Here is a 24,916-nt window from a genome sequence, read left to right as displayed (position 1 = left end):
ATCGTTACACCGATAATATTTACACACTACTTTACTAAAAGATTGATAAATAAGGCCCATTGTTAGCAGAAGAATTTTACTTAACTAGTTCCTATGCTCTTGCTCTGTATAGGCAGCACCATGAATCTTCAGACCCATTTCCATGATGCAGCGTCAAATCCACCATATTTTGTATGGCACTCGCTATGACAACGAGAATAAAAACCATAAAGGGTATGTTCAGCAGATTTCTGAAATTGCAAGGATTGGCATTGTGTGACATCATGTCATGGTGTGACATCATGTCATTATTTCTAGCATAGATCTTTCATATTCCTAGCAGCTGCAATCCAGTAAACCTGTTTTGTTAACATTTTTTCCTGCAGATTTACAATACACTGCCTTTCGTGAGAAATTTGCTACTTCTTTTCAAAAAGGCCTGTGCAATTGTTCACATATTAAAGCAAAAGGCAGCAAAGATGTAAAACAACCACAAACAAACTAGAGTGGCAGGACAGCCACGAGACTTTATTGACTGCTATCTGGATGAGATTGAAAAAGTATGTGCATAAGTACAGTGAGGGGAAATTGTACAGTGTTGGGAAGATTTTAGGCAACAAGAAGAAATCATGATGAAGGTAAAGGAGTTTCCTGAAGTTCTCAGGTAAAAACATTATTGCATATAACAAACTGCACCACAATCATCTCTGTTCCTACACCCTACACAAAAGTCTTCTGCTAAAAAAAGAAGCACAGAGATGCATGTCTAAAAGAATTTACAGAAATCAGAACTCTTTAGGAGCAATATACTCTGGTCAGATGACACAAAAATAGAACTTTTTTGGCAATAATTTAGCTCATCATATTTGGAGAAAGAAGGGTTGCACATGTAATCCCAAGAACACCATAATACCCACAGTGACGTACAGAGGTGGGAGCATCATGATATGGGGCTGCTTCTCTGCAAACGGTACTGGGGCATTACATGTAGCTTAAGGAAACATGATTGTAGCAATGGACCGGGACATTTAGAGGACAATTTAATCTCAGTTGCCAAGAATCTGGAGAGAAGATAATGGTTTCAACAAGACAGTGTCCCCAGAAATTCAGCCAAAATATCTCATGAAGTTGATGTCTTTGTCGTCGATTTCCACTTGTTTATATATATGTATATATATATATATATATATATATATATATATATATATATTTACCCTCACTGAGTAAATAAATGAGTATACAAGTTGACATTAAGAAAATCAATCAGGACATATTGATTATGATTAAAAGGAAGGCAAATTAAGCAGTCAGTTTTGTCATGCAGTCATGTGTCGAATCTGTGATCCTGAGATCAGATTACACGATGAATTAGCTAGCTAGTAAACCTAATCGCAAAGCCATCTGATCAAATAATTTGGATACAATAAAGACTTAATTAAAGATATGATTATTATATACAGTATATCATTACAAGTTAGGTTAGATAAAAATGGTCTGGTAAATCATGAGAAATGTTAAAATCAACTGGATTTTATGTGATTTTGAGCATACACTCACATCTCAGTGTTCACACATGTCTGATAAAGATGAAAAGTGTTAGGACCTTTTGGTTTATGTGATGCATTGACCATTGACGAGTTCCTGCTTTCCATCATGCCACAGGTACCTTTACCTTCTCCAAGTTACTAAGGGTGCCAATTAAACACTCTGGATCTCTAGATAAATAGAGGCCAAAAACAAATTAAAAGACATTTCAAGTATAAAACTAGAATTTAATATAGGACTGTGATTTGTCATGGTATGTAGTATTCTGCTGCACGGGACTGTATTACTTACTGTCCATGTTTTAGCAGATTTTATGTCGTTTTCCTGTTTTCACTCATCAAAGTAGCATATGCTACAATACCCAGCATGCAATACACCAATACTTATTCAACCATTGGGAATTCCTACTGATCAACCAATCTGGATCTCTATGTGAGACACGTCACTCTGACATCTCCCTCTGATGCACATTAAATGGTTTTGTAATAACATTATGATATCCTGGAAAAAAAAAAACATAGTGGGACTTTAGATATTTTATTCCTAAATAAAAGTGATGGGAGGGGGGCAGCCGCCTGCACAGTCCTTTACAGCACCTCAACCCTGCGCGGACAATCAGCAGAGATGTGCGGCACCTGTACACACGGCTACTAAAGCCCCTGGGTTTGTCAGTCGGTTTGCGGACATAATGTCTGTGCTGAGTAGCAGAGTGGTGGTATACTCTGCGAGGTAATTTGGTTGAGAAGCGAAAGCTTTATTTCTTAGAATAGGTTTAGAGAACTTTCTATTGAGGTTCAGGAACAGTATTGGGTTTCTCTAACATTTATATTTATCACTAAGCCCTCTAAGTATCATCGTTCAGCGAGGACTATTCCTTATTAGAGTGGTGATGAGGGAAGGCGGCTCCCTCGCTTTCACGACTGTTTACTTTGGCTGTTTATTTGGTCAGTGTGGGGATTGCTCTCCGTCTCGCTGTGAGATATTCAAAGTGTGAGCTGGGGCTCGGTGGCGGCTCACCACCGCTTTAGTGCGCTCTGTTTGCAGCTTGCTAACCCCGCAAATAGCCTGGTGGTTAGTGTATACCAGCAGCTTCAGTCCAGCTCGCGTCTAAGCTACATCATGATACACTGCCTATCATGAGATCTGCCCCTTCCTTTTAAAAAACCCATCACAAGTATCCTCATTAAAGCAAAGGGCAGCAAAGATAAAACAATTAGAGTGGCAAGACAGCCACGAGACTTTATTGACTGCTATCTGGATGAGTTTGGAAAGGTATGTGTACAGGATGTTTTGTTGCATAAATGTTGTTTCCATCATGAGTGTTTCTTTACTTTGTGTTCAGGGTTTAAAGTGGAATTTGAGTGTAACAAACGTCAAAGACGGGCAAGGAGGAGGCTGGAAGCGAGTGAATGTGAACGCAATGTTTAATCATAAACAACATAAACAGAACAAAACACGCGTGCATCTCTCTCCCCCCTCGGCTTCTCCAGCTGCTCCTTTATCCATCTCTCCCACTGATTAGCCCACTCAGTGCCAGGTGTGCGTCCTCACAGCCTGGCCCCTCCCTCCTGCTTCGTCACAGTGAGGTGATGGAACTCAGAGATTAGGGAGGAGGTTACAGTTTTAATTAGATCTCATGCCAGTGATCAGTGAACTGACTTGTATTAATATTAACATAGAGTTAATATATTTTGGCTCTCCAAACACACGTTAACATTTAGCAAATCAATTTGGGAAGGCAAATTAAACATTGCAATAGATCACTGTTTGTGCTTGTTTAGGTAGATTTCAATTAATTCATTAGTGAGTGGTTTTTGTGCATCTAGCATCAAATCTGTGATCAGGAGATCAGATTACACTCTGGACTAGCTGGCTAGCAAACCTAATCACCAAGCCATCTAATCAACAGATTTGATAATGATTTAAATAAAGGCGAGATAATCACAAACAACATCATTTCAAGTTTGGTTGGATGAAGATGGACCTTTAACTCACCAGAACTTTTAAAATCAATTTGATTTGAAGTCATTTTGAGCATACTTTCCTGCGTCTGTGTTCATACGTTTTGTGTCAGATTTTGTGATGCAGTGACTGCAATTTTGGTTGCTGCTGTCCATCATGTCAGAGATACAAGCAGAAAATTTTTACCCTCTACAAGTTACTGAGGGCAATATAACACTGTTCCAGATCATTCTGGCTCTCTGAAACTCCTGGATGTTGTATAGATACTTGTCTGTGCAGATGTGTGATATGTGATGTTCTTCAACTGAGGGTTGATGACTCCTCTTTTTCTGAGACTCAGCTCTTGATGTATTTGCTGGAACTGCACTTTGCTGGGACTGATACCACGTCCAATACCCTCCTTACCTCGTTCCTCTACCTCACCACTCGTCCATAGTCAAAGTTTGTAATTATAAATAAGCCACTTCACTTCTTTATACGTCAGCTTATTTTCTAAATTTAAAAAAGGGTTATGCTGAACCAAATTGTGAATGAATTAACTGTCTTTTTTGAACTATTCTGTGTTATTTGATAAAACAAATATTTTGTGCATTGTTCAGGCAGGTTGTAATTTATTGTTATAAACAATAATGGTTCATAGCATTATTGTCAAATATACTCAACATTTATAACATTGGTGTATCTTACCCTTCTTACCCTTACAGGCTTAGAGTTTTATCATAATATACAGTACATTAGATCTCTTAGCCAATCACCATTTAAAACACTACTAATACGATTTACTACAGATCAGGGAAATATCTATTAAGGAGAAAATATCACAAGAAATATCAAGGAAATATTTGCTATAAATTATATATGTAATTATCCACACACACACACACATGCACACACTCCTGGCCAAAAAAAAGGGGCCATGCCAAAATGGCAAATATTAAGCTTTTAATGGTCTTAAGAACAATTCATTGGTCAGAAAATTAGCAAGAATTAGCAAGAACTAATGCACTCCTGAGAGCTCCTGTGCCACCATTTGCTCATTTACTTTTGCTGCATTGAACTGTTTGGGGAAAAACTAGAAACAGGAAAAGTCACTTATATATTCTTCTTGTATGCAAAGGTAAAATAACACACATCTGGGTGTACAAAACTTTCTAAAAATATCTTCTGGGATGTTTTTTTTTTAGTCATTATTTGGTTATCTGCCACACCTGATGCAGTCCATCAAGGGCCACAAGTCTTAAACATTTAAAGAAATCACACGGAGAAGCTCCCATACTGAGTTCCTTTATCTATTTGTTTAATTCTTGCTAATTTCCTGACCAATGATTTGTTGTTAAGACCACTAAAACCTTTAAAAAAAAATAAATAAATTGCCCGTGTGTGTGTGCGTGCATGTATGTATGTATAATGTGTGTAGGTTTAGAACTTAGGTGATGCATCATAAATCTCTCCTTTTCTTCTTCATCTTGTCATCCTCTTGATTCACCTTTTGAGAGATGAATACCAAAGGCATATTATTTTTGTTGCATTTGATTATATATAGTTAGTCAAAGAATACTCTATCATGTGTGAATGATAAATGCCAATAGTGTTTTCCAAATTATTGCTTTGCTTTCTGACATTCAGAGCAGTTGATCTTAGAAATTGACAAACATACCCTTGTCTGTGGTAGCAAATGAAGTTCATTTTCTTCATGCAGTCTCTGTTCTCCAAGCTATTGATGCCAACTTGATGCTCCACAAAGGTGAGGTCGGATGGGACATGAAGGCAGTGAGACTGGGTTCATCAGACGTTCCTTGTTCACCCAAAACCAGGAGCCATCCAGGAAGGACAGAGCTGTCCACACACTAGCATTCTGAAAGTTCCTGATTATTTCGTTGACTTCTAAGAGATCTCTTTCTGTGCTCAGGCTTACCAGGTCAGTGTATTGTGTTCTGCATTGTACCAGTGCCTCATGCCAGGTCTTGATCTCTTTCATCATGATTAGTCTAGGCTCCCATGTGTAGCATATGAATGGTAGACCGTTTGTACAAATATAATCACTAAACTCAGCATTGGATATAGAAACACAGTGTTGAGTGTCCGGGAAGTCTGGTTGACCAGGTTTCCACGAAGTGAATTCAAGTACACTTCCATCAGACCACTGAACGAAGTTCTTCTGATCTGATCTCTTGCTAAGTCCAATCCAGCTTCGATCAGAAAGATGATTTGCTACATCATTTTTGAATCTGTCTAGTTCCTCCTGCGTGTCAATGATCGAAAGATCTACAAAGTTTTTTCTGCAGTGTGTCTGAGCCTCAGTCCAAGGCAAAGCTGTGCTCACAAAAATATGTTTTCTCAGTAACAGACATGTTGTTGCTCCTGTCAGAGCTGCCAAGAGAAGCACAACGTGAGCAGCCTTCATCTCTCGCTATAGCGTTTTTGAACCCTGATGTGAAGGGCGTTAAATGGGGTTGTGGAAACGTGTCTGGCATTAAAAGACTTGAGCAAGCAAATAGATGCAAAAACAAGCTACACAGATCTGCACAGTAAGGGAGAAATGTAAACTATGCAAATGGCACGTCATTGTGATTTGTTTGTCCCCTCAGAATCACATTTCCATCTTCTAGCCTAATTCCTACTGATGTTTCTCTTCCATGTTTCCCATGAATGGGAAAATACTGCAAATAAACATGGAACAATCTGCCTATTGCACATCATAAAATGAGTTTTAATTTAATGTATTAAATAAAGTGTCATGTGTTGGAAGGTTTTAGTTGGTACTGCTCTGGCGTTGTCATGGCCATAATAAACACATTCTCCATTTGCACAGGGCTTAAGGCATTTCGCTTGCCAAATGTACTGGACACCAACACAAGGGCAATGTTTACTTTTATTTCAGTGAAATTTGAGCATAATAACTGCACTGCTTATAAGCTCTTTCTTGCATTGCAGTACCCTACCCTTCTGCAATTTGAGTGAATTCTTTTCCAGGCTTTAGATAATCTGTTCTAACACCAGTTTATTAGAGAATATTGCCTTCATTGAAAACAGATTAATAAAACTGCTACAGAATATTAGTTTTTCAAAACAACTCATAAAGCATTATATGGAAGAGAATGAAAACGAACTGTATCCTGAAACTAAACAATGTATTTACAGTTTTTCTTAATCACCAAGTCACGTTTTCTGAAACACTGCACCATTTTATTCACTGACACTTATTTTCAGTAACCACTTTATCCTGATGAGGGTCAACATCTTTTTTTATTCTCTAATTCATCTTCGTCAGTCAAAATGCACTGACACAGTGTATCTCTGCCATCTTGCTGAGAAATTGTCTGAGAAATTGTCTATACATGTACAGTAATACATTGCTGTAGGATTGCAGTAAATACCGGTATCATTAATATTCTGTGACTTGGACAAATATGGTTATTGACCAACATTTATTGCTATTATACTGTATTACTTGGAAGTCTATTAAATAATCAGTAATTGTTATAAATGCTTTTATATATATATATATATATATTAAAAAAAGGTACACATTTTTGCAGCTTCATTTTAAAAAATAAAATGCAATAAATAACTGAGCTGAGCTGACAGAATATAAATATTAAAAGAATAAAAATATAAATGTTCTTAAAGTGCCCATTGAAATCACCATTGGTGTTTTAGAGCCTTTATATGAGTCTCTTGGTGCTGTGAATTCAAGTATATATTTTAAAAAATTGACAAATGTGTTTTATAGATACTTATTTTATATTTTTTTCTGCATTAAACATGGATCATTTGTCTAGTTGTCTAATATTTTAATTTTTGAAGTCAGTAGTTAGTAACACCCCCTTGGGCAAATATCACAGCTTGCAGACACTTTTTGTAGCCATCTTATGTCCTAGGAAGCCCTTCTGTTTTGTATAGGAATGTTTGTCATTGACCTGCTGTGGTGGTGTTATAAAAACCAAATTCCTTTGTTTGCATAGGGCTTAAAGAAATTTGCTAGACAAATGAACTGGATACCAGCACAAAGGCATTGTTTACTGATGGTCAACTTTAAGCAAAAATTCCTGCTGTGTTTATATGCTCTAGTATCCCAGTACCCTACCTTTCTGCATAGCTGAAACATAGATTTGGCTGTATTATTTAGCTTATCTAGGTTTTCTAAGCCACTGTTGAGTCTATTTTGCATCAGAAAAAATATTCAGGTCTACATCCAGTACATCTCCATGGCCTGAAAGGCTGTCGAGCAAAGGATGAAGCCTCTAATCCAAGACCGGCATAAAAAAGCCAGACTGAAGTTTGCGAGTACCAGAATGAAGACCTAGGCTTTTGAAGGAGTGTTCTCTGGTCATAAAATTAAACTCTTTTGCCGTAATGATCAGCAGAGGTTTTTAATCCAAAAAACACCATCGCCATGAGAGAGAATGATTATCTAGAAATATTGAACACCTAAAGACATTAGCCAGAAAGTTAAAACTTGGTTGCAACTGGGTCTTCCAGAAGGATATTGATCCTAAGCATACTTTCAAAGTTGTAACAATATGGCTTAAAGACCAAAGTGAAAGTATTGGAATGGCCATCACAAACCCTGACCTGGAGTAGATTTATAAATTGTGGCAGTAATTTGTCTAAGATTAAAGTGATCAGGAATTTGGGTCAGAGAGGCCATGTGAACCAAACCTGGTCATCTAAACTATGTGTAACTACAACATTCCTCAGAGCATATTTCATGGTGAACAATGTGGTGACATTGTAAACATCATATAGGTTTAGGAAACATCATTTACAATACATGTTACAATATGTGTTCATTGTTCTCTCTCTCTCTCTCTCTCTCTCTCACTCACACACACACACACACACACCTACGCCCGCACATGTATACATTCTGGCACCACCTGGTCTGCACAGGAGACCTTTTGCCTTTGTTCACACCAACTCATTCTCAGGAACTTAACATACCGCTCCCTAGGTTGAGATAGCTGGCTGGGGATCCACCCTGCCATAAAACACATTGTGTCTCTTCCATTTGGTACTCTGGTCATGATGCACTTCAAAGAGGCTCAGGGGTATAAAAATGGGGGCTTTTACCAGGAAGGGGTGCAGTGAGATGCTTTACCATCATGCATCCAGATGCATTTCCATCAAGTGTCCTATGTCTGTGACTCCGTCCATTGGTTTTGTAAGTTCTCCTTGTTTTTACTTTCTGTATATTGTGTAGCCTATTTGCGTTTTGTACAATAAACCCATTCGTTACTTTATCTCTCAATGCTCAGTAGTTCTTCTGCTGTATGAAAGTATGTTGCATTAGGAGTGTATGACTTGAATGATTCTTCTGATTATAAGAAATAGTTTCCTAGCTAAAGTTTTAGTACATTAGACACATTTGAAAGCGACCTCTTACAAGCTAAGATAAAGGGCTAATACTTGCATGTTTAATGTAAACCTCTGACAAGTAAATAGGAAAAGGCCTAGGCTTGCATGTCCAAAGAAACTGCTGAGCTAATAGAATAATTGCTTAATAAATAGGCTTTATAAAAGCCTCTGATGTAGGAGTGTCACTTTATCATGAAAGCTTAGCATAGAGCTGTTTTAGATTAAATACAATTGATAGACTGAGATATTATATTTTTTATATTTTTAGCAATAACTAACAGATTATTCTTTGGAGTCAGTTACATGAAGTTAACACAGTAAATTGGAATTAGATAATTAATTAAATGTATTGGAGTCAGGTATTTTAGTCATAAAGTTAAAACACGAATTTAACCTTTGGCTGCACCTGTTTCTGTCTTTGGTCATTAGAAAGCAGTGGGCCAAGATAATAACCCTTTATATTTTAGCCCTACAGACCAAACCGGACTGAGTTACACCAGTTCTGTCTGTTGGAATGGGCAAAAATTCCAGCAAGGTTTAGTGAGAAGATTGTGGAAGGCTACACCAAGGTACATCAGTTTCTTTTTCTATGGAAGCTGCAATGGATGTGTTCATTGTAGCTGCATTTATTTCATTTGTGTAATTTAACAAACTGTATAAATTCAGCTACTGTCATTCTACTGTAATTCACTAAATCATACCATACAATTAACACAAAAATTTTATTTCAATTTTATCTTTAGTCAAGACTAGTCTAGTCAGAAGAACATCCCACATTCATACTTTAGGCTTGAAGGATATATTAGCTAACTAATACCAAATATCAACCTAAACTAATATTACAGTACATTACATTTCCAACTATATCCATTAATACCAGTGTCCTTCGGGTAGGTGGTATTTCTTCATTTTAGCCAAAACAAACTACCAAAAGCTACAAAAACACTTAAACAGATATTATATAAGTGGTGGAATAAAATTAGTTACATTTACTGTACAATTACTGGCCACTTTATTAGACATACACCATATGGCCAAAAGTATGTGGACACCTGCCAACCCATATGTGGGCCCTCCTCAAACTGTTGCCACATAATTGTCTTGCTGTAGGTAGTCCTATGGTGCTCCAGTAAGGTTTGGCCCAAGTTTGACTGGGCTGTGCCAGTAGCTGACATTGACACTGGTAAGCCAAAATGTCAAAAACTTCACGTGAAAGTCCCTATATTTTCATTAAACTTCCACTGAATTCATGCAGTGCACTCCTGATTGCTTGGGTAGGTCAATCCAAAATAACCAACACCTTGAAAAATGCTATTCACCTAAAAATGTTCTGTGCTCTTTTTTTTCCCACACAGATTTGTGATTGTCAGTCACAGGTTCAGGGCATGTGCAACATGTAAAAAAAAATGAAAAAATGAGGGGGGATCACAGAATCACTTGCCTGTGAAAGTGTGGGTACTTATGGGCTGCTTCTGCTACGCCCCTGGTTTGACCAAATGCTGTCTGACTAGTATTCATATCACTCCTGAGTACTAACTCTAACACACACTTATGCTTAGTTGTGTCTCTCACTGTTACTCTGTATGAGTAAAAAGTAACAGTGTTTGTGTAAGAAATAGAGTGCATTTTCACTATTACTTTTTCATAGCAATAGTATACAAATTGCACACAACCTAAGCCATATAATGTACTGATCAATTTATTATTTGTACAGTATATTCAATATCATTTTTTTAATAAGTTTATTATATGAGCTTAATTAATGCCTAACCTATGCAGGTAATACTGAAATGTGGTAAATATACCAGTTAACAACATATCAATGCAAATGCCAGATAATGTTACCTTACCAGCTGTGACTGAACTTTTCCACAAAGAATTTATATACTGTATTCAGCTCATACTCAACAACGTAACATTTCACAGGTTTAGTTTACATAAGGTTAGTCTCAGCAGTGTTGACAAAGACGAGGACAAAAATCTTTCCATTCTGAGCAAATGGAATAATAATGCCATTGTTTCTGTGGGAAACATTCATCTTTAAGGTTTACTGGAAATCATTTTACACTCCCTAGTGAAAAAAAAAGTATACTTTATTGTATTTGTAATATATTTCCTGTTTCAATAGTACATTGCAAATATACTAACAAAAAATTGTACCAACTTTAAATATATAAAAAGTGTATTACCACCATGCTTTTACCTATTTTTATCATACAACTTTTAACACACTTTAATAATAATTGTAATTTAGTATGTTTTCTAAAAATGAATTGAATGAATGAATTGAAAGTTTTGTTTATTTTTTAAAAGTGTATTTATTTGCACTTTATGTTAATATATTTTAGTATTATTTTTAACTGTGCTGAAAATGGCCATTGTAACAATGCATTGAAAGTATACTTTCAAAGTACATTATTAAATAACCTGAAGTTGTAGTATACTTTAAGTTAAATTTTGGAGTAATTTTTAAGTGGACTTCTTCATGCTTGCAATTCACTTCATTACTGCTTTCAGAATGTAATAAAACATGATAAATGCGTTGAAAGCCCATTTAAATAAAGTGTATGCACTGCACAAAAGGTTACTCTTGTAATTGTGATTTAAGTATTTTCACAAATTTATACAATGTCACACAGAGGTCCAATGTATAAACATCAATCCATGACTAATTTTATACCAACAGCACACCATATGAACACAAGCAAATGTGTTCTACAGGAAAGTAACCTTTTATCGAATGTGTTTTTGAAATGTTTCAGATGAATTTTGGGCGAAATGAGCAATTAAATTAGCATTAGCCGATGCTATTTTGCTTAGCTCGCTATCAGTGCTGTGGCTGAAGCTTACAGAGTGCTAACAGTTAGCCTACTAGCTAATACGATAGATTTCATATTGTTCGGGGAACTTAGTTGGCTTGGTATTGCTAACTTCATAGAGCTAGCTATTTATAAAGGCAGCGTTGCAGTTTACAGACTTGGTAGTTGATGTTTAACTGTTTGTGCTCTTGTTTGAAGGGATTTGTACATTTTTAAAGTTGCTATTCACACTTCTTGTTTTTGACAGCGAGGCCGCGAATTAGCCGTCATCTCAGTCTCCAATTAGCTTAGCCTGTTAGCTAGCTAGCTAGTCGTGTGTGTGTGTGTGTGAGAGAGAGAGAGAGAGAGAGAGAGAGACGTTGCTAAAGTTCGGTGCTGTGACTCGAGATGCCCGCGGTATTGGAAAAGGGTACGACGGAGATTTCAGGGAAAAGAAGAGGCAGAAACTCGGTGAACAACCTGACAAAAAGTTTTACTTCCAACGGCAGCAGTAACAATTGTTGGTCAGTGATGAGGAGCAGGGTAAGTGACGGGTGGTACAGGCCCGGGTTGGCTAATCGGGAGCAGCGGGAGGATTCCCGGGGGCCGGTCTGTGTTTTGTTGTCATGCCACTGGGTTGAAATACAGATGTCTGTTATTGAAGTTACATGTTATTTATTGTAATGACCCTGACAAGATGTGCATTCAGCATTGGGGGGGAAAATTAGCATATTTTTACTCAAAAATAATATATTTATGGTATATTGCTTGTGTTTTGCAGACACTCTTAATTAATTTGTAATGTACTTGTAATACAAAAAAGTACACTTTAATATCACTAATCAAGCATGCAATTATCTTACACAGGCATATACTTACAGTGTACTAAGTATACTTGAAGTTGTTCCAATTTAGCACATAAAAGTACACTAAATACACTTAAAGTTATGCTTTACTACAATTTAATTACAACTAAAATATACTTAGCACAAAATTAGTTGTTCCAAAATAGCACACTTCAAGTTAACTAATCATTAACACACTTAAAGTACACTGACAATTAGTCTGGCTGCAAGTATACTTCGCTTTTTTTTTTTTTTTTTCACTAGGGCTGTATCCACGTACTTCGGATTTTTTTTGTGAAAAGGGCTCAGTTAGGGGAAATTTGTATGTATATGTCATACGCCAGCTCAGATACTTCAGGGTTAGGCACAAAAGCAGAGACAGAATGAGAGCAAGTGAGAGTGTAAACAAACAGTCAGCAAAAAGGATTCAGAACTGATTAAGTTTTAGAATTTTACTTGCTGCAAAGAGATTATTATTTGTTCTTGAATTTACTGGATAGTCCACTGGTTTATCCTCATTGTGAAGTTTGTATCATAACCTAGTTGAGAAGTTGTGGAGACAGAGAACTAACAGGAGGTGTTGGTGAAGTTCTCTGTATTTTTATACTTCAAACTCATTTACATCAAATGAGAGGGCATGATTCAAGCCTTCTGCTTGCATGCTCTGTGTCTTTTTATCCTCTAATGTGTGTTTTAGCTATTTAGCTCTAGTGTGCATGACAGCCTGGAGAACAAAATTCACAGAATAAACAAAAAAATACATGAAGGGGAAAAAAGATCAATAAACAGAAATGACCAGTCATTGTAATTTTTGCTATCTACACTATATGTTAATTAGCTAGAATGAGCCAGCTGTGTCTATCAGAGAAGCCCTTACATTCATCCTGCTGTCTGTGAGATTACAGTGGCATCAGTGATGCACAGGCACTGCTGCTCAGTAACTGTGACAGACACATTTGTGTGCAGAATAAATTTATTTTATTCACATAACATTTCTGTAATACTGAGTAATCGTGACTCACAAATAGTTGGACCACTTCCCAAACTGAATGCTATTGTACTAAATAGTACTGTATATCGTACTACTTAGGGTGTTTTATTCAGTTTGGGACACAGACTTGAATTCTATCAGAATATATGCAGCTGTGAGACTAATGCTCACAGCGGGCAAGGCCACAGCACTACCCACGTTACAAAATGTTCCTCCTCAAGCAGTGAGTGTGCTAAATTCTGAAGTCTTACATTATGTAGATTTAAAAACAACAGTTATGAAAGAACTTCCTAGTCTTCACTAAAAATTGCATCATCCTCACACAAATCATTGTGACACTTTGTAGCCTTTCCACTACAAGTGAACCATCACCTCAGGGTACTGTCCATGTTCAAATTAAAGGTTAAGGACAATGAAAGACAGTCTCAGGGTACTTCAGCCAGAGTCTCCAAAAAAAAAAAAACAGATTGAGTGGGTCGACACTGTTTACTGTATGATGAAATACATAATGTATTCCAATAGATATGTCTCTTTGGAAAGGCATATGTACTTATTATAAATGTACACTATATGGTCAAAATTTTGTGGACATCTGCATACGCATACAGTATGTGCTGTGTGAACACCCCATTCTAGATTTAGTCCCCCCTTTTACTGTTATAATAACCTCCAGTCTTCTGGGAAAGCTTTCCACTAGATTTTGGAGCGTGGCTGTGGGGATTTGTGCTCATTCAGCTACAAGAGCATTAGTGAGGTCAGGCACTGATGTTGGGTGAGGAGGCCTGGGGTGCAGTCGGTGTTCCAGTTCATCCCAAAGGTGTTCAGTGGTGTCGAGGTCAGTGCTCTGTGCAGAACACCCGAGTTCTTCCACTCCAACCTTGGCAAACCATGTCTTCATGGATCTCACTTTGTGCACAGGGCCATTGTCATGCTGAAACATGTTTGGGCGCAACTCTTGGTTCCAGTTAAGGGAAACTGTAATGCTACAGCATACAAAGACATTCTATACAACTGTGTGCTTCCAACTTTACAGCAACAGTTTGGGCAGTGAACACATTTGGGTGTGATGGTCAGGTGTCCACATAATTTTGGCCATGCAGTGTATATTTCATTCATATTTTTGTGTCATAACAGCATAGGATAGGATAGAATTTTTATAGCACCTTTTTACAGTATAGACCACCTCAAACCTCAGATGCAGCAAGAGCTGCATCCCCTTCATCTCCTTCATGCGTACAGCAAACTAGCTGTGTCTGACAACTTTTTGTCCAGCAATGCATCCTGTGTTGTTATACCCTGTATAGCTATAAGTCAAACACTGCTGGTCATCACCCTACAACATCTCTTTGTTATAATATTACTTGCTCAGGAACCAAATAATCATAAATAACACTGCCTATCAAACTTTACAGATAACCCTCAAAACATTCATATCCTACTTAAGGCTCTATTTCTATATCATTGTTAACACTGGTGTTTTGCTATTTATGTTGGAGCACAAGACAATTTTATTTTTTATAAATTTATAAATTAAGAAGCTGCACCGGAATGGCACAAAAAAGGGTCTGTAACAAATAAAAACTCAGGTTTGTAGTTTCTATATTAAAAATTATACAGTAGGATGGATTGCTCAATGAAAATCCATCTAAATACATTACTTGTAATATATAACTAGCTTTTTGTTTTACCATATATACCATATATAAACATACTATATAATATAATTTGTTGTTATACCATGTTTTGGAAACATACGTCAACTCCAATTGCTGCACTGTACACACTCACTTCTTAAATGGAAGGAGAGGAGCCACACTCCTTATTTATTCAAACTCAGAACCTTTTTTTTTTTTTTTTTCATTTGCACTGCCCTACACCACATTATCACCTCCATCTGTGGTCACAAAGATATCAAAAATCTCAATCTTATGCCCTGTTTGCATGTGCATCATAATCACAAAAATATCTGTCTATTGCCCACTTTGGGGGGGAAAAAAAGGGAGAGGTTTTTATTTTGTTCTATTTGTATTTTGTCACAAGGCGGAGAATTTTTGATGATGATCAGTGGAAACCCAACTGGAAGATTTTAGATACATCAAACAAACCACAGTGCACAAATGAGGAGCAATATATAAGTTGCAACCTAGCAGCAATAAATGATAAATATGGAAAAGAAAAAAGGAAAAAAAGATGAAACAAAAACAACAACAAAGTAATCAGGATATCCAAAAATATATAGAGAGGCTCATTATCACATCATTCCTTTATGAGATGGACCCCTATCCACCGCAGTGTGCAGGTTAGCCAGCGTCTCAGTGGACAAAAGTAGGCATAGTGGAGCTGCTGGAATTCAGGTGTCTCACGGATGTCTCTCAGAAAAGACACATCAAGTTTGGATTCTGTTAGAGCAATGAGAAGCAGGAGTAGGGCGAGGAGCAGAGCAAGCATCACTAAGAGCAGCCGTGCCAGAGTGCCAATCACCTCACTAGCCTGCTGTGTCTCCATGCCACCAGTGGTTGGTTTGAGTTTTCCCAGGTGAGAGGGTTTGCCTCTAGGTGTATGGCTTACACTGCAGGCCGGTGTACCTTCTTTTGGAGGGACTGATTCTGGATCCCTCACCTCTTGGTCATGTGTGCTTTTGAATTCTGGTGTGGGTAACACATCACTGGAGGGCTTGTAGGATCCTTCTGAAAATTGTGCTTCTCCATTTTTACCCCCTGGACCACTGCAGTGTGTGCTCAACAATGAAGTGCTACTAGAGACGGAGTGCTCAGGCGTGGAGCGACTGCTGACACGTAATGAATCTGAGAGAGTAAAGGAATAAACAATAGATAAGAGGGTTTGTCAGTCTATTTATAAAATTAGTGTAATAATTTTATTTACAACGCTGATATATGTACACTAACCAGCCACTTTAATAGGAACACCTGTACACCTGCTCATACAGCCAATCATTTGGCATAAAATCATGCAGATACAGGTCAAAAGCTTCAGTTAATGTTCACATCAAACATCAGAATGGGAAAGAAATGTGATCTCAGTGATTTGAACTTTGGAATAGATGTTGGTGCCAGATGGGCTGGTTTGGGTGCTTCAGAAACTGCTGATCTCCTGGGATTTTCACACACAATAGTCTCTAGAGTTTACACAGAATGATGGGATTCAAAAACATCCAGTGAGCAGCAGTTCTGTGGGTGGAAATGCCTTGTTGATGCGAGAGGTCAGAGGAGAATGGCCAGACTGGTTCAAGCTGACACTGAAACTGGAGAGTTGACAATTGGAAAAAGACCGGTTGATGATCTGATGAACATTCTGATGTTTGATTTTATGCATTGTGCTGCCACCACATGATTGGTTGATTGGATTATTGCATGAATGGACAAGTGCAAGTGTTCCTAATAAATTGACCAGTGAGTGTATTCTACAATAATATAAAATTATGGTTGTAACATAAACATAAATCAGTGATTCGTACAAGACTGTACTCTGCATAAATCAATAAATCTTAACAAATGTTAGATACCATAGCTAACATTACACTTTAGTTTATTACATAGCTATTTGAATGTTTGTATGTATGTTTTGTTGGGGTTTTTTTGTATACAACTGACAATGTGCAGAAAAAGCACAAATGAATGTACTGAGCACAAAACACAGACCCCCAACCAAGGGAACAAAACTAATGGTTTTATAAATCATCTTTCACCACTTTCACCTTTTATTATCAGTATAGAGAATTCATGTATATCAGTGATTTGTTCAATAAACGGAAATGGAGTCGGGAGTGGAAGAAAGGAAACATTATATGTTCTTCTTCAGACTGAAAACTGAAAATCATTTACCACAATCTCAGAGAACAACACTGGGGTTGTGTTACAGAGCAATATTCTTGTTGTCAAGTTACTAGTACTACTGCGTAATAGCATTACTTTTGTGAATACAGTGACAAAATCCAGATATACAGTACACTGCCTATCTTCACTCTGGCCATCTGAAATTGTGCACAGTCTTAAAATGAAGGACCAAAGTGAATGCTGAATCTTTATTATTAGGTGCACAGCAGTATAGTTACAACTCTTTGAGAGTGAGCTTACTCCTGTGTATCGTAGAGCCAATTATATTATCAGAAATTGCAATATTCACTATTTATCCTTGAATTAAGTTTGTACACTTGATGCATTATAGTGAGTCAAAGTATTACCTGTGGTTCTGTGGCTTTGTCCATATGGAGAGAGGCTGATCCCAGAGGAGCTACTGGACTCAGGTAGAGAGGGTATGATGGGCAGAGCACCCAAAACGTTACCCAGAAGTCTGGGGCCCAGTGTAAGCACCCGCACTTTCACGTCCCGGTAACAGTGATTAATCATCCGCAGGTGAACATTGACCTTCGTCTTGATCCGGATCAGACACTTAACCATGGTGTTTTGCAAGTGTGTGTATGTGTGAGAAACTCTCTGATCAGGGTATGTTTTTGTCGTTGTGTGTTTGTGTGAAAGCGAGAGGGGGAGTAATGGAGAAAGAAGGCAGTCGGTCAAACACTGGACATGTGAGTACTCACTAGTTTGCTCCTCCTCCTGTTCTGAGTGCACAGTTGGACCTCTCGCTATATTTATGGCAGCGATAATAATAGATCTGTAGACAGTAACACGGAGAGCACAACTCTTTATGTCACTGTCATATTATGTCTATGTGAGAAAATAAGAAGGATAGTTTCAAGATTTATCTATATTTCTAAGAAGTAATATTTAATCTGATATATTAACACTGTTAATGTAGTACGATAAATAATAATTCACACTAAAACACAAATAAAACTAATAATAATAATACAATTGACTTATTAGAATATATTAGATATTTTAAAGTTTCATTTATATATTAAACCTAGTGTGCTGGAAAATTAAATACCTTAAATTTTACTGTTTCATGTTTCATGCTAGTATCCTCATCATAATTACAGTGTGATTTATTAATTTCGCCTCTTATTTGTCTGCACATGTTAATTGCCTGCCTTTGTTGTCTTTGTCCTCTATTTAGTTGGATTCAGATTTAGCCACAGTTTTATGTGTAAGAATGACAGTACAAATAAGAGAGTACTTACTAAATGTTACAAAATGATACAAAATTAGCATGCAAAATCCTTACTGCCATGTTTATGGCATTCAAATATAATTAAATCAAGATACAGACCTTACACAGAACACACACTCAGTGTACTCACACCTATATACCCCCAGTATAAAGGCAGAGTGACAGGTCCAGGTGAACACGCTGCACAATGGCAAGTGCTCTCATATTACAGATTGACTGACTGCTAGAGGAAGACGTCTGCAATTCTGCAATATGTCATGCTCTTTTTGACATGTCAGCCCAATAGGAATAAATGTCAATACATGTCAATAAAATCCGAGACATAAACAGATCTCAAACAGAACATTATGCCACAGCATCGTGTACAATGGAGCTGGGTAAAAATGTTTCTTTTCAGAAGAGATTTACTATATTTAAGCATTGTGTTTCATGTAGAAGAAAGGACATCATTGTTATTTTTAGTCTGCTGTAAAGCTGCTTAATCTGTGTACTGCTGTACTACTGCTCTCCTTAACAACATACACATAGCATGTGCAATAGTTAAAAACAGACTTGCTACGCTAGCTGCATTGACTTAGCATCAGAGGAGCACTGAACCCCTTAAACCCCCAGCTTATTATTAGCTGTTAATCCTGAAGCATATTATACTGTAAATGATTCAGTAACTACAGTAAATTTAGTAGTAAAGGTATGTAGTTATGATGGTGAGGAATATGAGGAAAGAGCCTTAGCTGACCTCAGTTAGTTAAGGGTAAAAATATAGGTAACAGCAGTTTGAAGAATTAAATATTACTGAACTTAATGATTCGACACTTTTTAAACTCAACAGCAGAGATTGTTTTTTTATAAAATATACAGGTACTCATACACAGATATCAAATAATAGCGCTCAAATAGATATCATACCTTGGCTATACATAAGAAAGTAGTTTTGGTTTACTGTAATGGTACCTTTTTGAGTATAATTAAATCGTAATCTTATAATTTTACTTGAGTTTATTAAAAATAAAATATGCAACTATATTTATTTTTGATCACCACTATGGAATAAAAACATAATAATGCATTTAACCCCAGAAGAGTGTAAAGGACAGTATGAGGCCTTTTTAAGTAATTTAATTGAGACCCAATCAAAATAAAGCAGTTTCCTGATGAAATTCTACACTTCCGACACCAAATGCTTAGTCAGCAGTAGCAAGGTCGGCGACAGTGAAGACAGATGGACATCCTTGAACCAACTTATCAGCTATCTTCGGTTTTAAATGCTGAAATGAAACAACATCATAATGATTTTCAATTATGTGAGCCAAAACCGGTGGAGATATCGGTATTTCACAGCTCAACAGCCAACCTGCAGAAACATGTACCAATAAGCAATTCACTAGCTGAGTGAGCTGCACTAGCTAGCCAGTTCCTTGGATGTTTTACAGTTTGAAAGCTCTGTATTAAACTTAAAATGTCACTTTGATATTCAGTAGCGATTGTCTGTTGTGTTAAATATATCTTTGTGCTGCTAAAGCTTATAGGTAATGATCAGGATAATGTGTAATGGATGGCTATGCTGGATAGCTAACTATGTATGTAGCTAGAAACATGTATGGATTAACATGAGCTAGCTAACGAACCTAGCAAGCTACTGAATCCCCCAGCAGCATTTGGCTAAGTTAGCTAGCCAGCTAACATTACCGTTCTTTATATACTATTGATAATGGAGGTGGTGTTCACTTCAGCAGAGCTCACTTGGGTAGTTTAATATATTTCTTCAAAAATGAGTGTTCCTCAGATACACAGGGTGTCCCAAAAGTCTCCATACATAAGGGAAATAACACTTTTTAGCAGAACATATTCTACATGATTGTCATTTCTTTGTAAACACACATGGAGAGGTCTCTCCCAACTTTTGGCAACAGTGTCGTGTGTGATGTGCTTGCCATGTTTCCTGTTAAAATCCATCACAACCTTATGACAGCTTCCTGATCCAGCCATGAGAATGATTTCAATATACTGTATATGTATATATATATATATATATATATATACATATATATATATATATATATATATACATACAGTTAGATCCGGAAGTATTTGGACAATATTATACACCACCACAATGGATATGAAATAAAACATCAAGATGTGATCGAAGTGTAGACTTTCAGCTTTATTTTAAGAGGTTCCACAAAAATATGGCATTTACCATTTAGGAATTACAGCCATTTTCAACAAAGTACCTCCATTTTCAATACCTCCATTTGAACAAAGTGACATAATTGTAAATATAACCATAATTTTAATAATTGGATGAAAATGTTCTCAAAACTCAAATTCTGAGTTTCCTCCCTGGAGATGCTTGGTCAGGCCTTCACTGCAGCCACCTTCAGTTGCTGCTTGTTTGTGGGTCTTTCTGCCTTCAGTCTTGTCTTCAGTAAGTGAAAAGCATGCTCTGTTGAGTTGAGATCAGGCGACTGACTTGGCCATTGAAGAATATTCCACTTCTTTGCCTTCAAAAAGTCTTGAGTTGCTTTCGCAGTATGTTTAGGGTCATTATCCACCTGCACTGTGAAGCGGCGTCCTATCATTTTTGTAGCATTAGGCTGAGTGTGGGCAGAGACTATAGCGCTATACATCTCAGAATTCATCTTGTTACTTCTGTCAGCAGTCACATCATCAGTAAACATCAGTGAGCCTGTTCCATTGGCAGCCATACATGCCCATGCCATAACACTTCCTGGTATACTTTGGATCATGAGCTGTTCCTTTCTTTTGCCATACTTTTCTCTTCCCATCATTCTGGTACAAGTTAATCTTGGTTTCATCAGTCCAGAGAATCTTATTCCAGAACATGAGAGGCTTTTTTAGATGTTTTCTGCCAAAGTTTAATCTGGCTTTTCTGTTCTTGAATGTTACCAGTGGTTTGCACCTTATTGTAAACCCTCTTTATTTACACTCATGAAGGCGTCTCTTGATTGTAGATTTTGACAATGATACCCCTACCTTCTCCAGAGTATTCTTGACTTCCGTTGATGTTGTGAAGGGGTTTTTGTTCACCAAGGAAAGGATTCTGCGATCCACCACTTTAGTTGTCTTCCGTGGTCTTCCAGGCCTTTCGATGTTGTTGAGCTCACCAGTGCTTTCTTTCTTTTTAAGAATGTACCCAACTGTTGATTTGGCCACACCTAAGGTTTTTGCTATCTCTCTTATAGATTTATGTTGTTTTTTTTCAGGCAAATGATGGCCTCCTTCACTTGCATTGAGATCTCCATGGACTTCATATTGGTAGCTCCAGTCAAACAGCTGCCAAATGCCAACTCAATACCTGATATCAACTCCAGACCTTTTATCTGCTTCATTTGTCTTGAAGTAACGAGGGAATGAACCGCACCTGGACAATTAACTTCTTGTCAGTCAATTGTCCAAATACCTTTGAGCCCCTGAAAATTGAAGTACTTTGCTTAAAATGGCTGTAATTCCTAAATGGTAAATGCCATATTATTGTGGAACCTCTTAAAATAAAGCTGAAAGTCTGCACTTCGATTAGACCTTGATTGTTTTATTTCAAATAAAATTATATATATATATATATATATATATATTTTGGAAGACATTTTGCTAAAAAGTGTCTTTTGAGACACCTGGTAGAACATTTTTTTAATTAGTTATGTCAGAGTTTAGTAACCTGTAAAGTAATTACTCAAGTAATTTGACCTATATACTCTTACATGAGTAATTTTCTTGATCACTACTTTTACTTTTACTCAAGTGAATGATTACAACAGTACCAATACTTTAACTCAAGTCGTAGGCAGTAGAGAGAGAGAGAGTCACTCTTAAGTAGTGTGTTGAAATTTAGTGACCAGTGAAGCATAAATGAACCTCTTCAACTCTGTCTTCATATTGAATGGTCATTCTAGCTGAAACACAGCAGCAGACACAGAAAGTGTTTTGTTGTTTCTAGAATCCTCTGAGTGATCTGGAATTGTTCCCTGTGTTATTCAGGGTTATCTAGGTAGACTAGGATATTGTCCAAGTATGTGACAACACTTTCCTTTATTCAGAAGTTGCTTTATCTCACTCTGAAAGAACTCTCGGGTGCTCATAATACCGAAAGGGAGTTTGTTATTATAATAAGATTTACCCAGGGATAGAGAAATAAATCTTGGGCAGGAACCTAAGCTAGGCCTTCCTTCCCATTCCGCTATGAATTAACAAATGCATGGAAACCCCGGTCACCCCATCCAACAAACTAAAACATACAAAATAAAGCACATGCATTACTACTTGACATGTCCATTATCAGTATTTGAGTAGTCTCTGTGATAATGTAGAAGGTAGTCTTACCTTCTAACGCTGGCTTCTTTCTTGCTTTTCACCAAGCAAACTCAAGCTCCTAACTAACAAGCTCCAACTAAATGGCCAGTACCGGTATGTTGAGGTTTCTTTGGACCATGTTCTTTTTATTATGACCCATTAGGGAAAATGAATATACTCAGGCTTCTTTTTCCTTTTTAAGTTTATGTTCATCGACCCACTTAGTGTGGGTTTACACTTATTCATGTTTTTCCAAGCAATTACAGCTGCAGTTAAAGTTACAGTTAGGACCTAACTGACCACAAACTGATTACAAATTCAGACGTCAATAACATTTCCGAATTGTTTCTTATACACATACACATAGCATGACATAGACTTCACATTCATTGGTTTGTTCTCTATGTATCGTGTTGTGTGTATGTGTGTGTGTGTGTGTGTGTGTGTGTGTGTGTGTGTGTGTGTGTGTGTGTGAGAGAGACCACATAATGTTCTATTTCATTGAACTCCCTTAGTGACCAGGGCCCCTCGGCACCTGCCCAGTAGGCCCAGTCAGCAATCTGCCCTTTATCAATCAGATGGCATGAAAAAAATTACAAAAATAACTGTTAGCTTGACTCTGTATGTCTTGTGTTAATTTCTAATGGGAAAATTCCTTGGTACCTGCAAGCAAAGATTAAAAAGTAGTGTCCCATTAGAAAAAAAATACATAAAGCTTGGTGTTATGCTCTGGGTGTTTAAGATTTGGAACAAATTTTAGTTAGTAAATGGATCCATTGCTCCAACTGATACTGCCATTTGCAAGTATGCATCATGTTCTGGTATGATCTACACTCCTGGGCAAAAAAAAAAAAAATGAATGGTGTTAACAACAAATCATTGGTCAGAAAATTAGCAAGAATTAAACAAATGTACTCCTGGGAGTGCTCAAGAACTCCTGAGCTAGAAACAGGGAAAATCACTTATATAGTATCTTATAAAATCACGATAATGTTTAAAATGTTTGATGTAAAATTCAAACTAACACATGTCTGGATGTACAAAATTTTCCAAAAAATATCTTCTGGGATGTTTTTTCTTAAAGGATTAGTCATTATTTGGTTATCTGCCACACCTGATGCAGCCCATCAAGGGCCACAAGGCTTAAACATTTAAAGAAATCAAAGGGAAAAGCTCCCATACTAGCTTCCTTTATCTATTTGTTTAATTCTTGCTTTAAAAAAAACTCCCACAATTGCCACCACACACAACAGCTCTGGAGATGCTTTCATGTCTTCATCACAGCCACCTGCAAGAGCTGTACCCAAATCTCCAGATTGCTCTGTACAGAGCAATAACACTCCCTGTGACAGCTGCCTCTGAGCAAAGTTTTTCTGAAATGAAGCTCATTAAAACATACTCGCGCTCATCTATGGTGGTCTGGCAATAATCAGCTTCAGCTCCGAACTGGCAATGCAATTATCTTACGATGAGCTTATCGATGACTTTGGAAAAAGCAGGAGTGTGCATTTGTAAATTTCTGAAACTTGAAATGCTCCAGCAGAAGACATAGGCAAAAGTTTATTTTTAAAATTATTTTATTATTATTCTTTTATGTCTTTTTATTTATTATGTTTATTATTTTTAAATTTTTAATAGTATCGTTTTTTTTTTGTATTATTTTTGTTGTTATGCTGTAGAGCAACAAATGTAAATGGTTTAACACTAATATATACTGTTTTAATTTTTTTTTTTTTTTTTAACTTTTCTGTTCTGACACCTAATGTAGTTGTTTTTTAAACTTTCATAATATTTGCAGAGGATGGGGGCACCACAATACAATTCCGGTTGGGGCACCTATTTGACCAGCAGCAGCCCTGGTGCAGTGTCCCTTATTGTCCACTTGGTGTCAGCAGATCCTTCAAAATATTTTCATTCTGCGTCACATTTTCATTCCCTGCGTTTACTGGAAGAGAATGAAAATGTGACGCAGTAGGTCATCAGACCGAGGAAAATGAGTCAGGGCTTCTGATGTTGTCAGAATAATGAAGCAATTG

At 37.1% G+C, this 24,916-nt stretch overlaps 1 protein-coding gene and 1 long non-coding RNA gene across 2 annotated transcripts; one reads left to right on the top strand and one right to left on the bottom strand.

Moving 5' to 3' along the window:
* Nucleotides 1–8,548: 8,548 nt before the first annotated feature.
* On the top strand, nucleotides 8,549–22,067 carry LOC128321261 (uncharacterized). Its single transcript, XR_008304862.1, has 3 exons — nucleotides 8,549–8,650; nucleotides 9,312–9,413; nucleotides 21,797–22,067. It is a non-coding gene; the product is annotated as an uncharacterized LOC128321261 (long non-coding RNA).
* On the bottom strand, nucleotides 13,229–18,274 carry LOC113532187 (FERM domain-containing protein 5). Its single transcript, XM_026923412.3, has 2 exons — nucleotides 17,680–18,274; nucleotides 13,229–16,282 (listed from the first exon to the last, which is right to left on the bottom strand). Exons 1-2 carry the CDS (start codon nucleotides 17,894–17,896, stop codon nucleotides 15,735–15,737), a joined length of 765 nt encoding a protein of 254 aa, XP_026779213.3. The 5' UTR covers nucleotides 17,897–18,274; the 3' UTR covers nucleotides 13,229–15,734.
* Nucleotides 22,068–24,916: the final 2,849 nt, after the last annotated feature.

This window comes from Pangasianodon hypophthalmus, chromosome 18 (genome assembly GCF_027358585.1).
Source record: "Pangasianodon hypophthalmus isolate fPanHyp1 chromosome 18, fPanHyp1.pri, whole genome shotgun sequence".
NCBI classification, from domain to species: domain Eukaryota; kingdom Metazoa; phylum Chordata; class Actinopteri; order Siluriformes; family Pangasiidae; genus Pangasianodon; species Pangasianodon hypophthalmus.
Note: the sequence above shows the minus strand (reverse complement) of the source record. Positions and strands in the feature narration are given on the sequence as shown.